This window comes from Gallus gallus, chromosome 4 (genome assembly GCF_016699485.2).
Source record: "Gallus gallus isolate bGalGal1 chromosome 4, bGalGal1.mat.broiler.GRCg7b, whole genome shotgun sequence".
Taxonomy (NCBI): Eukaryota; Metazoa; Chordata; class Aves; order Galliformes; family Phasianidae; genus Gallus; species Gallus gallus.
Window position 1 is genome coordinate 21,467,824 of NC_052535.1, and position 12,002 is coordinate 21,479,825.

Consider the following 12,002-nt stretch of genomic DNA (forward strand, 5'->3'; position numbering starts at 1 on the left):
ATCCACCAGGCAGCCATTTTAAAGAAATGGTGTATTTGGAAAAGATTTAAATCACCAACAAGTAGTTCCTTAAAAAGGAGCCATGGTGACAGGTGCAGCAGCCTGTAATACTTGCCATGCAGATACCTGGGCTGCTTTTCAAATATCACTCAGGATTAAAAAAAAAGAAAAAAAGAAAGGAAAGAATGAATATCATAAGTCATACTGTTTTCCTCCTCACCTATCTGCACTGGTGAGTACACATCTTTTTGCTCAAACGCCATCTCAAAAAGACAAAAATTTAATCAATGGAGCCAGCTCTACTCTCTTCTTTCATTTACTATCTGCCTAAGAGGTAAATGGGCAAAGAGCTCTTTAGTAAGAGGTTGCCAATTACATAATGCCATGAATTTACCCCCGGGTTAAAAGTGAATTTTCTTGTAGCATAAACATCACCTTCCAAAGGTGATGGAAGCTTTGCAGAAAGTAGGGCAAACTGATAGGAAAATGTGCTTTGGAGCTGTGTATGAGAATGCAAAAGAGATGTCCATCTATGGAAGCATCTTTACACTCACTGGAAACAGAGTGCTGTGCTGTGGGCATTTGGAGAGGGAGGGGAGCCTTCCTGAAACTGAAGAAATGTTAGTTTGTATTAAATACCTAGAAGTTTAGTGCTGAGTCCCCTTCTCCTAAATAAATGCTGTGGAATATTATGTGCAATTACGCTAAAAGGAATGAAATATTTTCAGCATAGTTATTGGGTTTTTTTTTCCATTTTTTTTTTTCCTGAGGAGACTCTTAACAATGCATTTCTCATCTATAATCCACTCTGTGGAGATATATGTCTTATTTTCCACGTGCCTCTTCTAAAATATTCAGTAGTATGTATTTTTAATTTACGACTGAATATTTCAGCATCTGAGGAGATAGGTAAATACTGTTAGTCTCATTTTTTTGTAGCTGAGGGAGCCAGGCAATAGGCAAGTCGATGCTTTGCCATATGATGTATTGGCATTTTGCTGTGACTAGCTGCCTTCTCAACACTGAAAGCATGACCTTCTGTGAAACAGTATTCTTTTACTGAACGAAAGTGTTTTTAATGTATTCTGTTATAGTGGCTTGTTGTTGTGATTATATGAAATTGAACTGCCTTCTACAAGAGTGAAGACTGCAGTGGGAACAAATGGACTGAGCTGGTTGTCATTCTTTATTCTCTTCTGCAAATCTGCGAGATTTGTTGTATCCTGCATAAGTCAGCTGCTGCAGATATTAGATCTCAGCTCCCGCCATTTTGCTATAGGGTAGCCTGAAGCTGGGAGTTACTGACATGAGAAAAGGGAGAAAACCGAGCTGCAATATTTTCTTCATATCTCTTTGAGAGAAGTAAAAAATGTTTAGTCAGGCCAACGAGATCCTTACTGTTTGCTTGCAGCTTTAACTCATGCCCTGCTTTAACCAGCAGTGGCGGAGAACAGGTTATGTCAGTCCTTTGTGAAACCTCTTTATGCAAGAGGCAACATCCTCTTTCCTTCAGCTGAAGGCTAAGAAATCTGCAGGTCACATTTCTGCTTATAGCAAAGCCTCACTTCCCTGTAGCCCTGCAGCAAGAACAACGTCAGCAGTTGTAACTCCTGACATTTCTGAATTGGAGGCAGGGAGTGAGAAGGGGAGAGAAAACCCAGTTGTTGTGGAGATATGTCTTGTACATAAAGAAATTGCCCAAAATATGAATCTGTCTGCAGCTGGCAATATGAGGTAGGAATACTAACTTCACCTTTGGGAGCAATACAGCAAGGTATGACAGGAGCTGGAACTGCCACCTTCCTCTCTGAACACGGCGCGTTGTGAACCATTTTGCTGCTGCTCGCTCTGAGAGATGTAACTAAGTTCCAAGGCAAGACTCAAATAATACCACCCAAGCCTTACTATTAGTGGTGGGTGCATCCATGGAGAAATCCATGCTCAGAAAGTAAATGGCCTATCATTACAAAGAACTGTGAGATGTTAATTATTGGGATATTAATTATTCCTTTTTGTCTAAAAGGACGTGAGCAGGAAAAATGCATTAACACTGGAAGGAGAAAGGCTGACACCAGTAACTTCTGGAATTGAAAAATGAGATAGATGATTCCATTAATGCAGGCAGTGGGATACAGAAGAGTGGATGAGCCCGGTAATCCTTGTGGCATTTGGGACTTAGGTCAGGGCTTGGGGTGGTCCCTGGACCTGACCCTGAGAGGGCATCTGGACGTGCAGAATATGTCTGGCTTTGGCAGATCCTTCCCCTTGCTCTTCCAGCATAACCCCAGCCCCTTTGGGCAGTGTCTTCATGGTGTGAGTGGCTTCTGCACAGAGAGGCAGCTGCCAGCACTTCCTACAACACTTGTGTGATGGCTGGATGCAGTGTGGAAGCAGCTCTGTGTGTCTGACTCATGGTGGATCTGGCTTTGGGTGGTGGTGGTGTTGCTTTGTTTTGCAGCCTTTTTGTGTTTGCATCTAAATTAAACGTTAGCAAGTGATGAGGAAGGGGGATGGTCTTGTGGTTCATGTATTCACATGGCACTCTGGAGCTGGGAACTGTCTCTGGCTTCATGAAATCTGTGTCCAAGGTCAAATCATATCTCTGGGACTCAGGGTTTTCACATCTATAAAATGAGGTTGAAAGGTCCTCCTGTGAGTGCCTGAATGCTTGAGCGCTTTGCTTCTCAATAGAAGGAGTTAGAGAAAATAAATTCCCAACAGGAAGGGATAGAGAAAATAAAATTACTGTTTCCAAATTGATAGTAAAAGCAAAGAGCAGAATGTTTTTCTATCAGTGCCCCTCCTCTGCTCTGCCAGAGCACTTTTGGCTCTCAGCAGGCTCTGGGACAAGGAGGAAGATGCCCTGCACTGCCGAACACAAGGCCACTCTGCTGCTAGGTGGAGTGGGCAGTCTCTGCCTGATGTGCTGACAGGTTGGGAGATGGAAAACAATACACACCGAGGATTAGTTTGTCTTCTCTCTTGGTATCCAAACATGTAGTTTAACCTGCCACGTGCCCAGGGACAGCATGGCACAGGCTAAGTCAGTCATCAGCTGTCTAATTGCCATCAATCTAATTGCTCCAATGGGCTTCATGGCACAACCCTGTTAATAATGGAGAAACAAGACATTTATTCCTTCTGATTTTGCTTGCTCTAATGGAAGCAACTCCTCTGAAGTCAACGGGATTACAGTAAGAGCTGTATCACTTCCTGTGCCCTCAGGCTGATGAGAAAAATAATCTATGGCCATACTGCAGCAAGCACATTTTAGATATAGAAAAGACCTGAAGGTAGGGAAGTACTCTGTAAGTGGTATAAAAGCAAGAGATTTAGGACATGAACATTCAAAGTGTGGGTCTGGGGAAGGCCGGCTGTTTGGCCAGTGCATAACAGCCACAGTCCAGCCAGTTTGCTTCTTCTGGTCAATTTCCATAACCAATAGGGTGATGGAATCAGAAAATGCCACTTGGTCATTTATAAATAGCTACCACAACAGCCCAGCAGCTCCAGTGGTATGAGCAATGGGTGGGGAACAAAAAAAAAGCAGGGTGGGTGGGAGCTGAAAAACTGCTTAGCCTCATGAAAGGGTGGCAGGCCCAGCAAGAAGATAGGGGTGAAGAGAAGGAAGGGTTCACACTTCCCTCTCTTTGCTGCTGATCAGTCTTTTTTTTCCCCTATAATAGAGTTTGGGTACGTTCCACATACAACTCACACCTGATTAGTTAAAGGGGATTATACTAATGGAACTCAGAGTGTTGGCAGTCTTAAATCAGTTTTAACTTTACAGGAACATATTAACTGCAGTGATTTTATTATTATTCTTTTATTATTATCTACAAGTATGTCCTTGGGGAAGACTGCAGCGGTTCTACTGTACTAGCTGAAAGCTTTGTAATCTTTGTGAGGGGAATCCCCACGTTTGCCAATTTCACACCCTGATCAGAAAAAAAAAAATAAATCTTTTTTACATCTTAATTCAAGCTCAGAGTGATTCAGTGAGCAAATGGCAAGTGGAAGTAGGTTATTTTTGAGGGGTATCCGCAGGAGGAAGGGACAGTTTGCTCCAGATAGCTGAGGCCACCCTACAACAAACTACAAACAGGTAGTTCCTGTTTGTAAAGCTACTGGGGCAAGTACCAGCGCTGGGCTGGAAACGAAGGAATCATTCTGATGTGCAGAGGGAAAAATGGGAGTAAGGTTGGGGCAGCAGTTGGGCTAGGGATGCTGGTGGATACCTCAGCAGCTACATCAGCAGGCCAAAATGTCTGGGTTACTAAAAGCTGCCTACAATTTAGTTATTTGCTTTTTCCAACAAGGAAAATATTATGTCTTGTGGGAAGTCACAAGGATGACTTACCCAAGAACACTGCATATTTAATCACTAATAATATAAACATCTTTCAAATATTTCCAGCAACATCTGTCCTAGCTTAACTACTGGTTCATATTGCATTCCTTTATGGAATAATACTCATCTCAGAAAGCAGAGCATGTGTCACTGCCATCCATTACAAGAATTAAACTTGTGGGATTTTCCTTGTTTGTTAAAGCTGAATTCCCTTCAACCTTTAAAAAATGCTTCCTTCTAATTTTCCACCATTGCGTGACCCTGATTCTCCAGAAGTTGGAGTGCTTGCCTATCTAATACTTGGGTTGGATAAAAAGGGAGCAGAGTGAGATACTGATTTTACTCATACCGAGGGGAAAGTCCAGAAAAATATTCTGCAACTGTTTAGTAGGAATATGAGCTTACTTTTCAGAAAAACAAACAAACAAACAAACCAACAAACAAAAACAACAAAAAAGCAACTTTGAGCATATATAAGAGATTAGTTAGCCTTGTTCTGCAAACGGGGAAAGTCAGTATTGCACAAAACTAAAAATAGCAAAGAAGAATGTGAACAGAACTCCTCCTCTAGCTGTGGATGCTGAGGCCACCTGGATGAAGCACATTTATCAAGTGCTAAAGTATATCGCGTGCATTAACATAGAAACAAATGTACTAAGTGGGTATTTGTATTAGCATTTGGGAATAAAACATTTCATTTTTACTGACAAGCACTGTTTTTTTTGTTGTTGTTGCTGTTTTTTGGCAGATAGACGAAAAAACCCCACTTTAGGGATTACATAAACTAAAATTTACCATTTTTGCCTAAACCCGAATGTATTTTTTTGGCAGCAGAACTTGACAATACATCCCAGTTGAAACAATTCTAAGTCTGGTAAACTGTAAAAAGAGGGTAACTGAAGTGGTGCAGGAGAAAAGTCAAATGGGAGAGGGAACAGCCTGAATTTTGCAATGTGGCAGATGTTCTGACACAAGATGGAGCCAATCTATTTCTCTGAGGTGGCATCAGCTGAATCAGTCCCACGGCAGCAATTCCATTCATTCATGCATTTTTCACACACACAAAAAAAGGACAAGTAAATCCTCCTGCTGTAAATCTATGGGTTGGGAAAGGGTTGTTTGGCATTTTGGAGTATCAGTGAGCGTTCCAGTGTGGTCACTCAACAAAGAAGGAGTGCACAGCTGTATGAGGCAAGGCCTCCCCATGGGGATGCTCGCCCCTGGATGAGCCCAGTTTGCATGCTTGATCTTCTGCATTGATTGTCTGTGCTAACAGCATAAATTCCCAAACTTCCAGTTGGCACTGAACTGCTGATACTGTAGCCTCTCTGCCCTGCAAAGGCTGCCTTTGGCAACAGAAGTTAGACAAGGGCAGCGAGGAGTGGGACTGAAACAGCACATACAGCTAGGCTTGTTCTTTTTTTCCTCTCTCTCTTTTTTTATTTTTTATTTCTTGGTAGATTTGATGCAGACTCTGCAAGTTGGAGATAGCAAGATTGACCTAAAGATACAGTTAGTTTCCATAGCAATGAGATCTATGAGTTCTCAAAATATTCAAGCCTCTATTAGGCTAGACAAAAATAATTTCCTTACATAAGGGCATGCCAGATCTCATCCAGCGAAGCACTTGATTTTAAGCACATGAGTATCAAGATACTGGAACTCCATCTGTACCTGGCTATTTTGCTTGCCTGGGAAAGAAATACTTTTGGCCCAAGTGCCTTTTTGTCTCCAGCTAGCTCTTTCTCAACCCTGACCAAGATATCTGCTTCCTGCTGTTGAGCCATCTTTAATGCAGACTTCGGGTTTTCCATGGGACAGATCAGTTCCTCTCCATCCTTCCCCCAGTATTCTCCTCAGCTCAACCAGAGGGCATTTGAGACCTGTCACCACGTGCTTGGTGTGAGCTCAGATACACTTGCAAAGAGGAAGGAGTGCCTTCTGAAAACACGTGTACTGAATAGCAGTGTACTCATAGGAAGTTTTGACCCTTCTTCCTTTGCCTCTTCAGGAAGGACCAGGTGGGGTTTTAAAGACATTTCTGATCATGCACTGCGTTTCCTGACCAGAGGTTCTACAGAACTGTAGTCAGTATAGTGCAAGGGGATGGAAAGTCTGCACTCTCACACCACACTGAGAACACCACAGTGGCACCATGAAGTAGGTGCGCCTGGCAACTCTGTGCATAACCTGAAGAAATGCCACACTCCCCTTAGTTAACCTAATGCAAGTGGGATGGAGCTCATCCAGAACAACACTATGAGGGCAGCTCTGCACAGAAAAAATACATCTTCCAACTTTCTTTTTCAGTTATTCTTCCATAAAAAGGCACCGGGGTGAGCATGCCTGAGTCAAGCCTTTCTCTAAGCGATGGTACTAAATCATGCAACAACTCGTGAGACTGATCTCTGAGAACATCCTGTTCCATTAGAAAAATCTGAAATATGTTCCTTGTACTTGTGAACTTCACCGGTTATTTAGCTTAAAAATGCTTTTCACATATTAGTACTGATTATAAGATTGAAGAGAATTGGGTCTGAAAGGTATGGGAAGGAAGGAAAGAGGTTCTGGTGAAAATGAATCCCCTGTATATTACAGACAGTATTTAAAAAAAAAAAAAAAGTGCTAATGAGAATCCCAGCATATCAGGAAAAGCTAATTGAATTTTCCAAAAGAGCCCCCGTTTGTGATACACTCCATTAGCTAATTGAATGCATTTAATTTATTTGGTTCCAACTTGGATGTCTTTGTTTACTTATTCACCTTCCTGCGATGAAAAGCAAATAAAACATTCCCCAACAGAAAACTGCTGCTTCTTTGATCAACAATCAATTTAAACCAGGATTGCTTTCAAAGTGCTTAATAAGACACATGCTTTATGAGTGCTTTACAACACCGGCAAAGCTGCAGTGCTGTCTGACGATGCTGGCTGTTGCCCACTGATGGGATCCACGATTTTGTGGTAGCCTTTTTGATGCTGCAGCTTGTCACCAGCCTACGAGAGTCTCAGCAACACACTACTGTAATAACCAAAATAAGCAGCCAGTTCCTAATGGTTTTGTAATCCTGGTGCAATGGGAAGAATACCATGCTGTAGTGTAGGGAGCTATGATAGCTACTGAAGACCAGCTGGCTCATCTGTTCCTGATAGTGCTACTGACACCAGAGGTGTGGAGATCAGCTCAGAGGAGCTGCCCCAGAAGCTGAGGCCAGCAGGGCTCATCACGTTGCTGAGCAGGGGCAGGACAGACTCTGGCAGCCCCAGGAGCAGGTGGCATGTGTGGCAACCCACTGTGGGAAGACGTACTTCAGTCATCCCCCACTGATTCCCAGGCTAACTATAGGGAATTTAAGCATTTCCTGTTTTCCGGTGAAGTTCATTGCCTTGCTCTCATTAATACTCTATTTTCCAGTGGGAAATTCCAGAGAGAAAGAGAGGAGGTGAAGCAAAACCCCTTGAGCTCTCCTTCTCCATATGCCCTCAGTCCTTTTCACCTCTTCATCTTTAACCTAGGTCTCCATTATGAATGCCTCAGTAGTCTAAGCTCTTGGCTGTGACGAACCTCTTGAAGTCTTATGTATTGCTATCACAATGCAATCTCTTTTCACATCCACGGTTTTGCTGGAATAACTCTGCCAGTCCTGTAAAGGCTTTTTCTACAGTCACTCTGCAGTTTCTGTAACAAATTCTCAGCTGAAGATGATTGTTACTAATTATGACTTTATAAACCTGTGATTTCTTTCAAGATGTATTAATGAAAGTAACAGGAGAAATTTCATCAGAAACTAAATGGGCTTCTGAAAAACAGGACTCTCTTCAAAGGGGATTAAATACTCCCCTGAGACCTCTCTAGCTGCTTGAAATGCATTGTACTTCAGTGCTGGAATACTTTTATTGGTTTATGACAAAATACTAGCTAAACATTGTATTCTCAATGGTTTCTGCAGCACAGGGTGCCAGCAGTAAACTTATGTTAGATCTGTTGAGCTTCAAAGTCAAGTATGTCAATAACTTGCCTACTACAGGTGTTTCTGAAGAACATACTTATACAGTAGCAATTAGAACATATTTTCAATAATTAATAAGTGGTTACCATGGATTTTGGTATCGGTGTGTTGCTTCATCTTCAGCAGCCTGCCAGATCTGTCCTCTCTGTAAAAGAGGAAAATAATCAAATTATGTACAATGCTAACCTTAAGGTATTATTCTCCAGTAGGACCAGGTCCATTTAGGGGGAGATGTGACAAAGGAACCAGAGATAGTGGAAAATAACAATCATCTCTTGTTTTCATATTGTGCATAGACTGCAGAGATGGTGAGCTTGGCTGCAGTTTGAGACTTTTAAATTTTTGAAAAGAGTTATCTAGAGAAGTAATAAAATGTCACTTAGAGAAATGTCTCCCTGCAGTTGTTTGTTGTTATGTTTTTAAGCAGAAGAACAGTTGTTGGAAAGGTAAGGGATTTTTTTTTTTTAAATGCATCGAATGGCCATAACTCGGAAACAGAGATGGGGTAATACCAAAAGTGCATGACAAACTGCCTCTGCAATCACGAGGTGCAAGGCAGATAGGACAGCAGATATCACTGCTAAGCATGTCAAAGTTCGTTCATCAAAAAGAAGTTATTTTTTAAACTTCACTTGCTGAGTGAAATAGGCACATGCATTACACTTGTCTTGGGGAGAGAAGCAACATGGCCCAGCGCATTTGCCAGCAGCATCCAACCTCTAGGCAGTCTTTATATGATCTCCTGTCAGGCGTGTATGAGGGCAGAACCATACACTGGGATAACAATCGGTGCAGAGAGCTGAATCAGAGCTCCTCTGAAGTTCAGCAAAATGGGAAGGCTTAGTCATTCTCTGACTTGTCTTCTTGGCCATACTTGGCCTGTGCAGTTGCTCAGGTCCTGCACAGTTGGACAGCAGAAGTGTCAGACATTGATAAAGCAGTGGGAATCACTTGGGAAATTCTTTTTTTCTTCACCCATTGAATTCAAGCAACACTGAAGCTGTAACTCGTGGTTGGTGCTGGCCACACATAGACTGCTGAGCTACCGCACACCCTCAAGTCTACTTCCCCTCTCACAACTGTCCTTCCCTTCATGCTTGGTGTCCTGTTCTCCTCTTCCCCTTTGCTTTCCTTAGGACTGTACTAGTTTAACCATATCTGTCTTGTGGCCACCTTCCATTGCTGAAGGGCTGGGATGCTCGCTTCAAAAAATAGGCACTACCATTCTCAGCTGCCTTCATGTATGAGAACTAATGCCTCATTACAGGTCTAGCAAGTCTGAACCTCAGCACAAGAACTGTGCTGAGAGACAACAGCATTTCCCTCAGGGAGGTGTTGCAGCCCAACTAAAACCATTGCACAGGGACAGTTCTATAGGCACTGATGCACAGATTCCAGCATGCAGCTTTATCCCATGTGCTGAGATGGACTGGGCCTTTACAGAATGTCTGTGGCTGAGAGGAGGACATGACCCCCCTTCCTGCTCCAGGGGCTTCAGGCTGCTGCAGTGGGGACATCTATCACCGCAGTCACTATGAGTAACATTTCTTTGTGGGGTGTTTTTTTCCCCGATAAGGCATGTAGAGAGATAAGGGGAGCATGTGGCAGCTTTCTTTTTCAGAGATGCCAGGGGAGATAAACCAGAGCCGTTCTGTGGGCTTCTCTGGAAGACACAAGCAGTGTGCAGACTCTTGTAAAAGCAACAGCAGCAAATAACTGTGAAAACTTTAATTAGCTTTGATTCTTCTGTACTGTTTGCACAGAAGGGAGGTAATTCCTGCTTTGGGAAGGTTGATTCTCCCAGGTTACCTTTGCCTAAGATAGCTAGAGGAACAGAACTCCTCCTCCAGGCATTTCTGCCCCATCTGCACCAGTTGTATGTGCGTGGTCTCAAGCACACAGCATCAAGTATCACAAACCAGCTGAATTCATATTGCTGTGGAAGGCAAGAGCATGAATCCCCAGTACCACCTGCCCCATGATGGTGTTTCTACATCTGGAGAGGCAGTACAGCTGTTTCGGGAAAGTGTGAGCTACATTAAGGATCAAGGGGTGTTGGTCAACCAAAGCTAACGTGACAGATCAATAAGCTAATCATCTTCTGAAATTGGAAGCTATTAAGCATAACTAATCCAGCTGTTGTAGCAGTGACACCTTTACAGTGATGGTGGCAAGGATCTGCTAGCTGAATCAGCAGCTACTTGCTCCAAATACAGGGTATTTGCTTTCAGTTCTCTTCTGCTGTGGCCATTAAGGGTTACAGAGTGGTTGAGTTGTTTACTGGGATGGATTTGGCCTTTGGTCACCCTGCAAAGTACAGTATCATCAAATCAGTGTTTTAAGGGGTTTTGAGTTTGTGGACATAGCTGTCATGGCAGCAAGGACAATTCAGAATGAATAAACTGGACTAAAAGTCAGGGGAAAAAAAAAAGGCAAAACACAAACTAAGGGGATTGGTACTCCTTGGGTCTAGCCTGGGGCTGATCAGGAAACAGGTGTGGAAGGTGACTGCAGTTAGACATAACAAACCAAACTTCATGCCTGTTTGTGACTAGCAGATGCATCTCCCACTCAGCTACATTATATGTAGATTTCCTTAGTACTAGTAAGATATTAAGCAGAACTGTGAATGTGTATGATACTTAGCTGAGGGGGGAATTTGCTTCACTATAGTAATTGCTCAATAGGAGCGTGAGAACTTAGTGCAGTAAGGCTGCATGACACTAAAGACAGCTCTCTTTAGAGGCAAAAGAGCAGAGCAGAACTGTACCAAAAAAACCAACAGATGTGACTGGAAAAAAGAAAAAATGTTTTGAGAACTATTTCAAAATGTTGGTTTTTTTCTTTTTCTGTCTTGAAGTAAAAATGAGTGATTTTGGTTTTCCAACACTAGAAAAATATTTTTGGTTTTGTTTAGCCAAAATATTTCCTTCTCTGTATTTTGAAGTTCATTGGCCACATGCAAATAATGGGTCCTTTCATTCTTTTTTTGCAAAGACAGAGAGAGTATCTGTGCTGTCTGTTGATCATTTTAACTAAAGAATTCCCTTTGCATTTATTCTAGCTGATTGTTGTCTTTCTTCTGTCAGAAATGTTACTGTATTATTTATCTTGAAAAGTTCCCTGTACTACAGAATAACACTTATGTCTTTACAAAGGCATTATTTTAAGCATCATCTAGAGAAATCACCCCCAAGAAGCCAAAAGCATTTGTCTATGAAGAGAGTGCATTTGTTTGGTGCAATCAAGGAGATATAAATAAGGGCTGCGAAGTGTCATCTCTATGGTGACAACATTAAGGCCATTGTTCAGCATGCAATGTGCTTTCATTTTTCAGAAATTTGGGGGTGTTAACTCTGGCAGAAGCATTGTGAGTTAAGAATTAGCACTTTGTATGACATGTTTGAAAGCCTTCCTCTGATGAGGCTGGTTGTCTTAGATGTGCTTGCTTAGAGGGTCTCAACAGTGGTTCTATCAGATAAAGGAAAGTGAAAGCATAAACACTGGATTTTAACTTAAATTTGTTAAAGATTGTATAATCTTTATACTAAACTAAGGAACTAAAAGCTTTATTTTTCCATCTAACTGTTCTAAAAGCTGTTTACTGCAACTAAACAATGCAGGTTGATGACATTATTATTAT

General features: G+C 42.1%; 1 protein-coding gene across 1 annotated transcript in view; it reads right to left on the minus strand.

Annotated features, from left to right (window-relative positions):
- Positions 1 to 12,002, minus strand: part of C4orf45 (C4orf45 homolog) — a 42,227-nt gene that overhangs the window by 20,463 nt on the left and 9,762 nt on the right. The window contains exon 3 of the mRNA XM_001233137.7: positions 8,446 to 8,504. Coding sequence (XP_001233138.7) covers positions 8,446 to 8,504 — 59 coding nt within the window. The remainder of the gene's footprint in view (positions 1 to 8,445; positions 8,505 to 12,002) is intronic.